This window comes from Stylophora pistillata, chromosome 11 (assembly GCF_964205215.1).
Source record: "Stylophora pistillata chromosome 11, jaStyPist1.2, whole genome shotgun sequence".
Classification (NCBI taxonomy): domain Eukaryota; kingdom Metazoa; phylum Cnidaria; class Anthozoa; order Scleractinia; family Pocilloporidae; genus Stylophora; species Stylophora pistillata.
The window spans coordinates 6,381,819-6,395,000 of NC_142529.1; the positions used below are offsets into that span (position 1 = coordinate 6,381,819).

Genomic DNA, 13,182 nt, shown 5'->3' on the forward strand with positions numbered 1-13,182 from the left:
TTTTTTTTTTTTATTTCGTGTATTTTTATTTTATCTTTATTGAACAATAACCTTTCAATATCTGTTACAGGTTGAGGTTATTTCTAACATTTTGAGACTACTGCCACGTCATTCTGTTTCACGTTAGTTGAGTTTTTTTCATCCAAGAGTTATTAATACATCATGAAAACTGTTTCTCGTGTTTGCCAAATAGAGCCTAGTCGTGGACCAGAAGAGATATCTTCTTTTGTACTGAACTCCACAAACATCAATATAACTTGGCTTGAACTGCCAAGAGAAGTAGCCTATGGTAAAGTCATAAGATATGAAGTAAGGCTCACTGTAGTGGAAAATTGTACGAAGATCCAGTTTGCCTTTCATTCAACCATTAACACGACCATTACCTATGTTCTCGTGACTGGACTCTCTTTATGTGCTAAGTACGAAGTGTCTGTTAGAGGCTACACTGCTGTGGGACCTGGACCCTAAAGCAGACCTGTAATGGTGCAGACATTGGGTAAGTGAGCTTGTAGGGAGCTTTATGAGGTAATTAGTAGGGTGGGAGTGGAGCTGAAAGATGGTAACAACTTATGAGAAAATTTGGAAAACACGGAAAAAGGTTTTTGGTTTCGAGCCTAGGCAAGGGTTTAACGAGCTCTTTGAGTGTGTCATTGACACAATGTAACCTAACATGTTCTCCTCCAGAGTAAGAGCTACTTTTACAACTACTACCACTACTACTACTGCAGCTCTTGCTGTCACCACCGCTACCATTCTTTGCTAGTAAATAAGTAAGTAGACCTTAATTAACGACCCGGCTGAAGAAGACAAGCAGGATGCAGTCGAAATGTTGCAATCCACCTCCCAAGTGACCAAATCGTGTGACAAACAATCACATTTCTCTTTTAAGTGTTATTTACCATGAGGAACAGTTCGAAAAATTGCGAAAGTTGAACTGAAAGTAATCCATATTTGTTTGAGAGCATTATACTCTTTTCCTTGATAACATAAAGCGAAAGTGTTTCTCAAAGTGAAATTCGGTGTCTTGCCGTTGAGCAAAGTAAAAAATGTAAGTAGATAAGTTGGTCTGTACGAACAACTGAATTAAGACCAGAAAAGGAAAGGCTGTTGGAATGACAGAGCATTTGGAATTCACATAGTATTTTTTTCGGTCATCTGTTTTTGTAATCAACCTGAGGTTGGCTATCAACCGAGGGGCTTTCATGCTATTGTTAAGTTAAAAGGGAGAGGCTGCAAAGCCTTCATGCAGCTTTGTGTCCGTAGCTTTGTTAAGGAATGTCTAATCCATGTTTATCAATAATCAGGGAAACCTATCATAAAAGATCTGCCTAAAAGAACCATTACAGCAATTGGTGAACTGGTAGTGTTGACTTGTGAGGTTAGTGGAGATCCTAAGGCCTCTGTTACCTGGACCAAAGATGGACTTACCAGTATAGTTCGCGCTCAGTTGGAGAACAACGCCAAAATACTTTTCATACAAGATGTTGTTCCTGGTGACAGTGGCGTTTATGAATGTAAAGCAGTGAACATGTTTGGAGAGAGCCGTACAGCTACGATAGTTATTGTCGCGGGTACGTTGAAACTCATTTACAATTACACTGAACATTGCGTAGCAATTGGATGATCATTTCTTCTGTGAGGAATATGTGGAAGAGTAGGTGTATAATTTTTAACAATACGTTAGAGAATTTGCCAATCTCAACTAAAGTTAATAATCAATTATATTTTTACTAAGCGCCACGCTGATCACCATGGAAACAAGCCTCAACCATACTCTAGCCACTTTTGACAGGTCGTGGACTACTTGTTGAATTTGAAGGTTGAGATTAAAAACATCAGTAACAACAAAGCAAACCACCACTAAACGCGCAAACTAAAATTACATGGTAGTATGCCCTTCTCCGTTGGTATGAGCATACGATTTTGTAAAAATTTCTTTTGGTCTCATTACGTTTTTCGTTTTTTGCACACAGTGCCACCCAGAATTATCGAAGAGCTTTCTCTTTCTTCAGTGATATGTGAAAAGCAAACTCCGTGTTTTCTCTCATGTCAAGCAACAAGTTATATTCCGTTTAACTCCTCTTGGACTAAGGATGGTCAGGTTCCAACTGCTGATAACGTGAAGTTATTGAATAACAGTCTCATTGTCACACCACGGGATGCACAAGATTATGGGGATTATATGTGCCACGCTACAAACACCTTTGGGTCAACAATGTACAAAATCACTCTGGTTGCTCCTACAGGTAATCAAGTTCTCGATGACGGTAAATATTCTTCTTTAAAATTCGAAACCGCTTAAAGGTTTCTTCTAAAATATTTTGGAAAGCCCAGAACTTTTAAGTTCGGTATGAAGTTTTTAGGCTTCTTTTTACAGCTGTTTACACAGGTTTAATCTTGTCAGTAGCAAAAGCAACCTTATGTACTGGTCTCATACACCGACGTTTTTCAGTGTTAAGTTGCATTTTCTTTCTCTAGTTAGAAAATTTGTTAGTGTGCAGGTCGATCATGCCTGACATGAGAATAGCTGTTAGGTTGTAACTAGATCAAAACGGAGCTACAAGTGCCATTGTTGAGAGGACTCAAGGCTAAATAATGTCTTTGTTGCTCTTATTGGTTTCCCTCCCGGTTCGAGATTTCTGGAGGTCATATATGTGACTTGACAACGAAATTTCGAGTTAGAGGAATTCGAACTTTCTAGCACTCAATGAAGTTCTACCACGAGACGAGACAGCAGAAAGTTTGAAATTGTATTCGTGCTTCGAGGTTAAAAAAAACGTCATATTCCTTAATGTAATTCAACTGAAAAAAGAGAAACACCAATGCACTGAAACAAAGTAACTAAGCAATATTTGATAGCTGGTTCGAAAGTTGTCTGTTTTCTTTTACCAGACACACAAAGCATCTTACTTGCCGGTATCATCGCATTGTCTTTTATTGTGTTCGTGTTGCTCATTATAATTTGTGGGCTGATATGGCAGCGAAGACGAGCTGTTCCTAATAAAATAATACAGAGTAATGAAGAAATTGACTTTGATGGCGTCAAATCTTCACCTTATCAACTGTCAAGTAACGAACAAGCTTCAGACCCAAACACATATATGGAACTCAAACCCAGGCCTTCGAACCAGGAGTCTCTTGTTCCTTCTGAGTATCAGTCGTTACAGGAAAAACCCGAGAGTCCCGGATATTACAATATGGGGCTTCAGAGGGAAAGTGGCGAGAAACAAAATGAAGAAGTTTATGAGGAAATACAATAATTGCAAAACTGATTTTGTAAACTTTGAGCTCAGATTGTCCATCCTGTTTAAATTGATAAGCTTAATTATATACTCATTCTCTATGTATAATCTCATGGAGAACAGAAGCCTAGTTGACGTCACCATTAACACCATCCTGCTTCCCTATTGTATGTTGACGTCAAAATTTGGTAAGAATGTCAGTGCTACACTCGGCTGGACTTCGTGTGCCACTGTTTTATCCTCACTGCATTTTGACGTCATCTGTGATCAAAGACGAAACAGACGCATGGGAACATCCAAGTGTTACTTCGGTTCGTGACACACTTCTTGTTCTAGTTCGCTAAAAGAAGCGATAAGTAAATTTGCAATGAAATTAATTGATTTGAACTGTCTTCCTCATTCATTCAAAATTAATTTCTTAAACCTTTCTTATATTTTACTTGTATCTGTGTGATTATATCTTTTACTTTTAATGTCTGTAAAATGTACAGCTCGATCGTAACCTTTAGTTATAACCCTCGGATGAGGCTAGGGATAAATTAGATTAATAACTTTGCGCGAGGTTCCCAAACTAAATGAAACCTCTTAAAAGAAGATCACACATAACCTCGTCAATTTGGCTTAACGAATCCGTCTTGTCAAATGTGAATTAATATATCTTATTAATCAAGCGCGAGGGCCGTACCGGGAGAGTATCGGCCCGAGGTCTTGACAGTACGGACCGAGCGCAGCGAAGTCCGTACAAAAAAGACCGAGGGCCGAGATTCTTCCAGTACGATCCCGAGCAAGCTTGGTTAATAAGAGATTTATTATATACGACTGAAGTTCAAAGGGACACAAGTGCGGTATCATTCGGGACCATTCGGGACAGTGCCCGTTCCACTACTGAGAGAATATTTACCGGCAATAGAGCATTTTGATTGGTTGATTTTAGTTATTGGCCCTCTGACTGCGTGAGTCGTGTAATAAATGTTGATATACCATTAGAGTTAGTGTTATAGCATGAACATTTGAATTCAAATTAAGGTGTGTTCCAGTAAACCACTAATAAAAATAAGAGCCATTAGATGTAAACAATAGCAAAGCTTAATAAAGTGATATCTCTTTCACTCATAAATTACCTTTTAAAGACTGAAGGTTCTATTTTTTTAGTCGTTTATTGGAAATTAGGAATGTTTTCAATATATTTTTATGTGCAGTAAATTCTTTTCAATTGTAAAAGCAATATATTACTTTGCTTTCTTTAAAGCAATTGAAAAAAGCGAGGGCACAGAATATCATTGTTGGGTGTTTGTAGATAAGAGAATAGAAGATGGTAGAATATTTTCACTCCTTAAGATATTTTTAGATTGTAGAGTATTTACAGATGGTAGAAAATGCTGGGAAAAATTGTTCCAAGGCAATAAGATGTAAATAGGTTCTAAATGTAAAGAAGCAATAGAATAGTTGTAGAATAAAATACTAGAATAAAATGTTTTCACGAAAGGAAGTGTCTGATCGCGGTAGACCATCTCCTTTTTAAACCAGACATTCAAGGCAAAACTGCATGTATTCAATATACAGTTTTAGCGCCAGGCTTGTCGCAGAGCTTCAGTTGCTTTTAAAATTATTCACCACGCATTTACTTGCCCATCGTTGTGCCCGCAAACCAGCTTCTAATAAAATACCGTCGATAGTTCGAATGTATTGTCATCCAGTGATGTTCTTCATCCTTAATTTCAATACTTTCAGTACATTTGATTAGGTATCCAGTTTTCTTAATTATGGGAATTCGCTTGCACGCTAAAAGCGAGCAACACGGCTGTGGAAACCACGCGTGAGACTCTAACTTGAGGTGTTTACGCGGGGTTTGTCGAAATTATGGACACGAACTTTAAACTTGTTGAGTGAATATCCCTCGGCCGATAACATTTCAAGACATGACATTCCTGCAAAATAGCGAGGGTCTCCCAGGGGTTTTGGGGAACAGGGAAACAAGGGAACGTTGGCAAAATATTGAAGGGAACAAGGGAACATAAGCCTATTTTTTAGGGAACAGGGGAACAAAACTGTACAAATTAGAGGAGAAAATATTGTTTTTGGTGTCTTTCTCTTTTGCGGGAGGGAATTGAGGGAGGTGATAAGTGGCAAGCAAATTTATTAAACGGGGAACAAATAAGGAAACAGTGTGGGAAGATGGGAACATAGGACAATTTTGGAAGGGAACAAGGGAACAAGGATGAACACGAGATAGGCTCTTTTTTTCAGTATAATTAATGCATAGAAACTCTTTGGACGCGTCTAAGCAAGTATGAAGGTTGACACAAGGAAAGGTTTGTTTGATGACTGCTGCCCTTGCTGTATTTCTATGCTGGTCAGGTTTCTCTAAAATGCGTACCGCGAAGAAAGCCTTTTCAGGAAATCCAGCATTAATTAGATTTTTCGGCAGCTTTCGCACAAAGACAATTTTTTTCCTCCACCCTCACTGCTGTCTGTTAACCCAAACTTGTTTCAATATAGTATACATCCATATTTTATCAGTATGTCGCAACAGTATAATTTTTAGGATTTGTATGAAGAAAGCAATTGCATTCGGAAACCCTAAAATGTCCGGGATTAATGTTTAAAGAATCCTGATTCCTCCGTTTAGTCAAGCAGTTTTATTTCTTGCAGATGTAATTTTTAAGTCAGTTATAATGATTTAGCCGGCTTGAAATCCTTTGCCTTTTCTCTAGTACATGGAAATGAGAATGTATTCTGACTGCCATTAGAGAACTTCGAGGGGCCCATCTTAAACAAAGTATTTACATTTTAAATTGTAAGCTGCTTACGAAACCAAACAGTAATCAACTGAAATATGCTGAAACATGAGCTACAGTGCAAAGCACTCTGGGAAGTATGAACAAATTCCTCCTGTCATCTTGTTACGGGACATTGAAGCAAGGCCCACGTAGAGTGTGATTGTTTTGCACGAACCGCGGACGATATTGTTACAAACTATACAAAGACGAGCTTGAGTAGTGAAGATCAAAGATATCTTTTGTCTAATGAGCGTTTTGTTACAAACAGCCGGTCAATCAAAACAATCGTGATCGCACACCGTGACACACTCAATCGATTCATGGCGCAATTTAGTCTCGAGCTTTGTTTCCGGGTAGCTTTTCTCGCTGTACTTCTTCCTCTGACTTTAGGTGAGCACTATTTCATTTGAATTATATTATAAATATCCTTTTTCAGTGTAATGTTTACGTTCAGGGTGCTTGGTTGGAGATTTGTTGCAGTTTTGAGTGCTGTCGCCTAAGGCTTTCTGGCACGGTCGCTTCTTAATCCTCATTGCGGACAACATCAGTATAGGGTCCTTTGGGATTTGCATTTTTTTTTATTCAAATGTCACCTTGAAAGGAACGGTACAATTGAAAATCCCTCAGCATTTATATCAATGAAGCAAGACAATTTAATGAGGTAGAGATCGACATGTGCTTCAATTTCATTAAACAACACTTCTAAATATTCTACTTGTTCTAACCAGCTTAAAACAAAGCTTTTATAGTTCCAATGATAGTCATTAATTTTGTTTTTGCCAATGTTTCTTTCATTAAAGAACTGTACGCATAACAAGGTAATGATCAATTTATTATAGATTATGCCTCTTCCAGCATAGATCTGTTAACTCAGCTATTCTGTGGGATCAGCTCAGACATCCCCACCTTGCACCTCAGAAACTACATAATTATTTACACTAAAAGAGAACTTCTCTTTGCTCTAAGAAAGCCAGTTTCAAACCCACTTTTCTCAGATTTATAGAGGCAGTCTATCTATCTACCCAGTGCACCACAGCAGTTTCTCTAGAAACTAAAATGTTTCCTTGTTTTCTTTAAAAATGGACACCTTCAGAAATGATAATTATATTCAAAGTATTTCAATGCTGCAGATTTGATGTTTCAGAACCATGTTACCCCTATGAATGCTTTTAAGCATGTGATATCTCCCATCAGTGTTATTAATGAATCAAACACTATTAGGTCATCAGAATAAAGGAAATGATTGCAGACGCAACAAAGCTCTGGATTCTTAGAAAAATTCACAGGAATTCATAAGAGCACAGTGTGCAAAACTTGCATACTGATGTTAGGGTGTAAAGCTTAATAAGACTGACATTTTTTTTTAATTTGTAATAGAATTAGTAAATCATTTTAGAAGCAGACTAGCTCTAATTTTAATTACTATATTTTGTTTTAAGTCAGGGAAATTGTTTTTATAAAGGGCTAACGTCACGATTTTCCCTTTTCACCATTTATCTTTTATGTTTGCGTTGTTAAGCTTGCTGAATAAATGTTATGTTATGTTATGTTAATGGACATTATAGCAGAGGTAACTGATACAGACACATATAATTGCCTCTCACAGCCAACCCATTATTCCTTTTGCAATAATTATCAGGAATATTTCCGTAAGGTCGTAGTAGTAGCAAGTATGATAAATATTGTAAGAAATAGACAACTTTGTTGAGAGACATGTTTTGGCATGCTTATGCCATCTTCAATGAATGAGTAACAGATCAATGAATGAGTAATTACTTGTCTGTTATATAATTACTCTTGTTGTGTTACTCATTGATTGAAGATGGCATAAGCATGCCAAAACATGTCTCTCAAAAAAGTTGTCTATTTCTTGCAATATCAGGAATATGATATAATGCAAATGTAATTTTGTTTCTACAGGAGCTTGTGTTGATTTAGATCTTGGAATGGGAAGGGGAACAATTCCAAACAGTGATATAACTGCTTCTTCTGTACAAAATGCCACCACACCAGCCAAGAATGGTCGACTGAACTACACATCAGGATCATCATGGTGTGCAAGAACAACTGACACCAACCCATATCTGCAGATTGATCTACAGACACTTCATATCATCTGTGCTGTGTCTACTCAAGGAAATTTTCAAGCAGATCAGTGGGCGAAGAACTACACACTACAATTTTCCACAAACGGGACAACTTGGACAGACTACAAGGAAGGTGGACAAGTTAAGGTGTGTAGGAGATACAATGCGAGAGATAAATTAACTGCTCAAAAAAATGACAGCTATTTTTACAAAAATGATATAACATGGACTCTAAGTCTGATATGAAAGAGTATCTTACAGGTAAAGTGATATTGAAGTCTTGCATGTGCTAAGAATTGTTGATCTTAATGCTATTTACACTTTTAATATTTTTGTTCTCACTATTTTCTCAACTTGCCAAAAACATTATTGATGATGAGTTGACTATATTTATTATTTTGAAGTTTCTGAGAGGAAATGATGACAGGAACTCAGAAGTGAAGCATGTTGTTTATAAAGTGTTAACAAGATATCTGCGATTTTTGCCAAAAACACACCAGGGTGGGGTGTGTATGAGAACAGAGGTGTTTGGAGTGGAACAAAAGCTTAGTGAGTTTGAAACTTGTACTTATTTTTGCATGTTTGCCATTATCATATCATTATTTAGTATTGTAGAGGGTAGTCTAAGATTATTCTTTAAATGAATTTCTCAAACCTACAGTCTGTTATAAATTTTGATATGGTGTGCCTCTTATGCTTGTTAATTTTTGGATAATAGCTGGTATACTTGTGCCTCTGATAATTTGGCTCAAAATGATTGAGTGCATTTTTTTCAAGTTAATTAAGTACAAAGTTGTAACAGTAGTGCAAAGTTGTACCTTAGTGTGTATTACAAATAGCGCTCATGCACTGTCCCTACAAAATTTTGTTTGTCTTGACTTACTATAATGCTTTTTTGTGTAAATAATTAATAAGTATAATGTCATGATTTTGTGTGGTTTTGTGTTAACCCATTAACGTCCAGTGCGCCCGTATGCGCCCATGGGGACCCACACCCTTTCTACGCCCTGTGACGTCATCAATTTTAACTCTGGAGCACGAATTCGAGCATGTACTTGAAGGGGTTGAAAATATCTTGCAGACGATACCAGAATGAGCGCAATTGAGTGGAGGAGATTGGAGAAATAGCCAAAAAACCGTGTCACTTTGACTGGAAAATCTGCACGAAGATCGTGTTTCACTACCCACCTACCTTTCCGAGCATGTGCTTTGAAAATAATGAGTAGTTTCTGAAAAATCTCTACACCAAAATGAAGCCTACTCAATTTCCAGCAAGTGAGGAGAAACTTTAGGCAAGGAGAGGGGAAAAAAAGGGCAGGAGAAAGAGAGAAAAGTAGAAGTCGTAAGTGGGGCGTGACTTTTCAACCCAAAAACTATGTCGAAATTTTGCTCTCTGCGCGTGCCCGAGATTTTCAGGCCGCCATTTTGCATTTGGATCGAAAGGCCGTCGAGTGCACGAGCTGTCAAGTGGTTTTTGCTAAGTTAGAGCTTATAAAACCCCAACAGTGACCCGAAATCTACTGGACTAGCTTCAAAACACAGTTTTCCACAAAAGCTGCGGCCATTAATGGGTTAATAAGCACTTGTAAAGTTTTGAAAGACTACAGAATTCCACTTGCCCCATACTAGCTGGTGCAATTTTGTTTGCAATTTTGAAAGTTTGAAAAATCTGCTCATGCTCATAGTAACCCTGAATTGGACTCAAAATCATTTTAATACCTATGCTAGTGCTGTACCTGGCTAAAATAAAATGGTAGATATTAATTTTTTCTTTTATGCACTCATCAAAGAAATACAGGCACTGACTTGTGATAAACTGTTATTCTTATGATGCTCCATGTTGAATTGTTTAAAAATCCACCACGAGAAACTTCATTCTGAACTTTAATAAAATCTGGTTATTTTTTGTTTGAAGTTAAATTGTAATTTTTGTGAAGTGAAATGCACAATGAAGGGCAGCACTCAACCAAGATGCATTACAGGGGTAGTAGCCATTCTAAGCATTTTCTGTTTTATGTTGTTTCTACATTTTTATTATCTAGGTAGGCTAGGGTTGATTATTTATTTATTTATTACCTTACAGGATGTTCTATGCAGGCCATTGGTGTAGCCAAGAGTGACACTATTCCAGACAGCAGCTTCTCAGCCTCGTCAGAATTTGATCCAGTATATGCAGCTAAATATGGTCGCCTAAATAATGCAAAGTCATGGGCGCCAATGGGGAACAGTAATGCTAATGATTACCTTCAAATTGACCTGCTGTTTGAGTATGTCATCTGTGCTGTAGCTACGCAGGGAAATCCAAGGGCTACGGAGTGGACAACAAAGTACAAGTTTCAATTATCCCTCAATAGTTCAAAGTTTGTCAGCTATCAGGAAAACAGTGCTGACAAGGTTGGTTTATATGAACTTCAAAGTTATTTTAAGTTAGACAAAATAGTTCACTTACAATCAGTTTTTGCAGGACTGTAACACCATGCTTGTATTTACCTCGAGGTACGCTGAAGGAAATTCATTTGCTTTCTCAAGTCATTTCTTTCCTAAAGTAGGGTTTGAGCCAGGATTTGATCACTGGGGAACAATTTGTCCCCTTTGCTAAAATTTTGGGGGACATTTTTATTTTTAGGGGGACAGACAAATTAATTTTTATCAAACATTAATTTTTTTTATTACATTCATACAGGCTAGCCAACAAAACATTTTTTTTCACCTGATCCTTGATACAAACAAGAAAAGTTAAGTTATTGGTGTGAAAACTTTTTTTTTGTCATATTTAAACGGAGGATCAATGACTATGCTTTATACTTTAAAACATTTCACAGCAGAATCTCGTCCCGGCATCCCCTTGTAAAATTCAATTCCTTTCTTAATTACTGGTAGACGTACATGTATGAACTCTTCTGTTGGTTGGAGCCCAAACATCAAGGGCTGTAGAAAAGTCAGAGTCCTTGGAACGTGGCCCCTCAATGTCAATGGTCATAAGCACATCCAACGTTCTTAATTTGATTCTGTGCGCTAAAGCCTCTTTCACAGCCAGCCGTATCAGTAGGCAATACAAGTGCGACTTGACAAAGCTTAATTAAATTTTGGACTTCATCGCTATGATGGGTAGTGAGCATTTTCCATAGTTCAGCAATGTGGCCCACGGGTAATGCTCTCCGACAACCAGCTCTTTAACAAAGTTCCATTCAATTCTGCATTTTTTGGCATCCACAACTGCTGGTATATCTTTACCACCATAGGTTCCTTTGCAGATCCATAATGGGAAAGTAACGTTTCCAGCTCTTCATTTCTGTAGGTTGACAGATTTTCATTTTGAAAACGCACATTGTGGGGACGAAGAATCCCGAATACATTAACTACATTTTGTGGAATCTATGGGGAATCTCTTTTCAAGATTTAGTAAGACATTGTCAAGGAATTTCATTTTCATTGATTTAAATTGTTGAATTTCACAGGCATGCAGTCACTTTAGTAGTGTTCTCTCGACTCCATTTAACTTCTGAAACATCTACTTGTGATGGCAAAATCTCGGACAAGAATTTGCCGTTGTTACTCTTAAGAGCTGTTATTTGAGTAATAGTTGATTTCACCAGTGCCTGAACTGATGCAAGCTTTACATGTTCCTTTTGTAAAGCGAGGCTCATGAATGTGGGAATAGGAATCACATCCATCATCATGCAGAGGGTGGCAATGAAATTGAACTCCTTCAAGCTCTTTTTGAATCCATTGGGGTTGCGTCGGGATTCCACGTAGGCCAGGAGAGGCGGCCAAGTGCAGTACATTGTCTCCAGAGCACCATAGAATGAAAGCTACCTGATATCAAACACTTCCTTGATTTTTAGCTCAGGATGTTCAAAGATCTTCTCAAATTCTGCCAGTGACTGTGAGTGGAGGGCAGACTTGTCAAAGTAGCACTACAAAGCAGTAAGGATCTCTTTGAATTTTGCCAAATAAGGAATACCATTAGCGGCTTGGCTTGTGCAAAGTGCAAGCCTGTGAGCCATGCAGTGGATAGACACAAGAAATGGACTATCGTCCTTCATTCATTTTGAAATTCCATTGTTTTTTCCTCTCATGACACTCGCTCCATCGCTGCCGAATCCTGTCATTTTGTCTTTGTGCCAGTTTCTCCTTTCCATTTATTTAGCAAGTTAACAGCAGTGGTAATAGTTTCGGCCTTTCCATCCTGAACGTTGATGTTTTCTAAAAAGTGCAGTTCTGGTTTAAATTCATTCAATAACTTAACATAAAGAAGATTTTCATGATTACTGACGTCTGTCGATTCATCAATGAACAGAGAAAAGAATGGGCTGGCTTCTACTAGTTTGTCAATGTTAGACTTCAGAACAGTAGCAATAGCATCTTGCATACCTTCGACACTTTGATGAGATCGGTAGGTAGCATTTCCTTCTACTCGAAGATTCTTAACACTTTCGAAGCCAATTTCATCCAGAAAATTGAGCAGTGAGTCGTACTTGACTGTTGCTACATCCTCTTTGGCCAGGTGAACGTATCCCTCATAGCTTCTTCACTAACAGCATCCTCATGTTCTTTACAGTCTTTGCAGAGTTGAGGTTCTAAAATTTGTACACCCTTCTGCCGATGCAAAGGGGTTTGTCTTCTTAGATTTCCGACAAAAATAGCAGAACATCGCCTCCTTTTCAAAGCGCAACCATGAGTGATCTTGCAACCAAGGTTTCTGGAAAGTTCATGACTTTTTCGGTTTCCTTTGATCCTCATCTGTTTCTTCCTGTTCTTCTTCCGTGCCATTTTTTGCAGATTCACGCTGGCTTTGATTTCGAGCTGAAAAGCTCTCTAATGTTCGAACACGTTTTTGATGTGACATGTTACACACCAAATGTAAAGTTCACCAGGCTTGGTTGAGCATGAGATGCACGTGTTCAGTAGAGCGTGACTGCGGAAATGTGACTTTAGACTGAACTTTTTAAAACGTGTGATAAAATATTCTTTTCATGTTCTGTATTAGACGGGGCTAAATTTCTGTACTGAACTAAATCTCTTTGTGTGTGCTTCCTTTCGACCTTTTTCCCTAAATTTTGAAGGCGACAA

At 37.9% G+C, this 13,182-nt stretch overlaps 2 protein-coding genes across 2 annotated transcripts in view; both read left to right on the forward strand.

Moving 5' to 3' along the window:
- Positions 1-331: 331 nt before the first annotated feature.
- Positions 332-4,727, forward strand: LOC148719819 (neural cell adhesion molecule 1-like). The gene is made up of 4 exons (XM_088737472.1): positions 332-496; positions 1,305-1,571; positions 1,974-2,246; positions 2,893-4,727. Exons 1-4 carry the CDS (start codon positions 481-483, stop codon positions 3,258-3,260), a joined length of 924 nt encoding a protein of 307 aa, XP_088593598.1. The 5' UTR covers positions 332-480; the 3' UTR covers positions 3,261-4,727.
- Positions 4,728-6,173: 1,446 nt separating this feature from the next.
- The window catches only part of LOC111347191 (receptor-type tyrosine-protein phosphatase F), a 59,201-nt gene continuing 52,192 nt past the window's right edge, over positions 6,174-13,182 (forward strand). Inside the window, exons 1-4 of the mRNA XM_088737353.1 lie at positions 6,174-6,412; positions 7,943-8,256; positions 8,514-8,658; positions 10,193-10,503. Coding sequence (XP_088593479.1) covers positions 6,343-6,412; positions 7,943-8,256; positions 8,514-8,658; positions 10,193-10,503 — 840 coding nt within the window. The 5' untranslated portion in view covers positions 6,174-6,342. The remainder of the gene's footprint in view (positions 6,413-7,942; positions 8,257-8,513; positions 8,659-10,192; positions 10,504-13,182) is intronic.